Source organism: Trypanosoma grayi (assembly GCF_000691245.1).
Source record: "Trypanosoma grayi strain ANR4 Tgr_2767_V1, whole genome shotgun sequence".
NCBI lineage: Eukaryota > Euglenozoa > Kinetoplastea > Trypanosomatida > Trypanosomatidae > Trypanosoma > Trypanosoma grayi.
In genome coordinates, this window is record NW_008828385.1 from 1 (window position 1) to 324 (window position 324).

General features: G+C 55.9%; 1 protein-coding gene across 1 annotated transcript; it reads right to left on the bottom strand.

Moving 5' to 3' along the window:
* On the bottom strand, nucleotides 1-324 carry DQ04_27671000 (receptor-type adenylate cyclase GRESAG 4; the record flags this gene model as incomplete). Its single annotated transcript, XM_009318387.1, has 1 exon — nucleotides 1-324. A coding segment is annotated over one exon (324 nt), but the record flags the coding sequence as incomplete, so codon positions are not given.

Sequence of the window (324 nt, forward strand, 5' to 3'; positions counted from 1 at the left end):
AGTGAACACAAGCGTCACGGGGTCTGTGGGCTCCTTCGGGGCGTTGTTGTTGTCACGGGATTTACGGCCGCAGCAGAACAGCAGGATCAAAGCCATCGCAATCAGCAAAACTCCTCCAAGGATAGAACCAAAAATAATTGCATAGTGCTGAAGCACCGTGACCCCACTGTCGGTATCCGGCTCTGTGTACACCATTGACGGCGTCACAGGAGACGACAACCTAGGCAACTCGGAGTCGAACACGCGGGCCATCGACCACACAGAAATACGCGTCGCTCCGTAGTTCATAGCACAGCCGCCTTCACCCTCCACACCCTGCAAGGC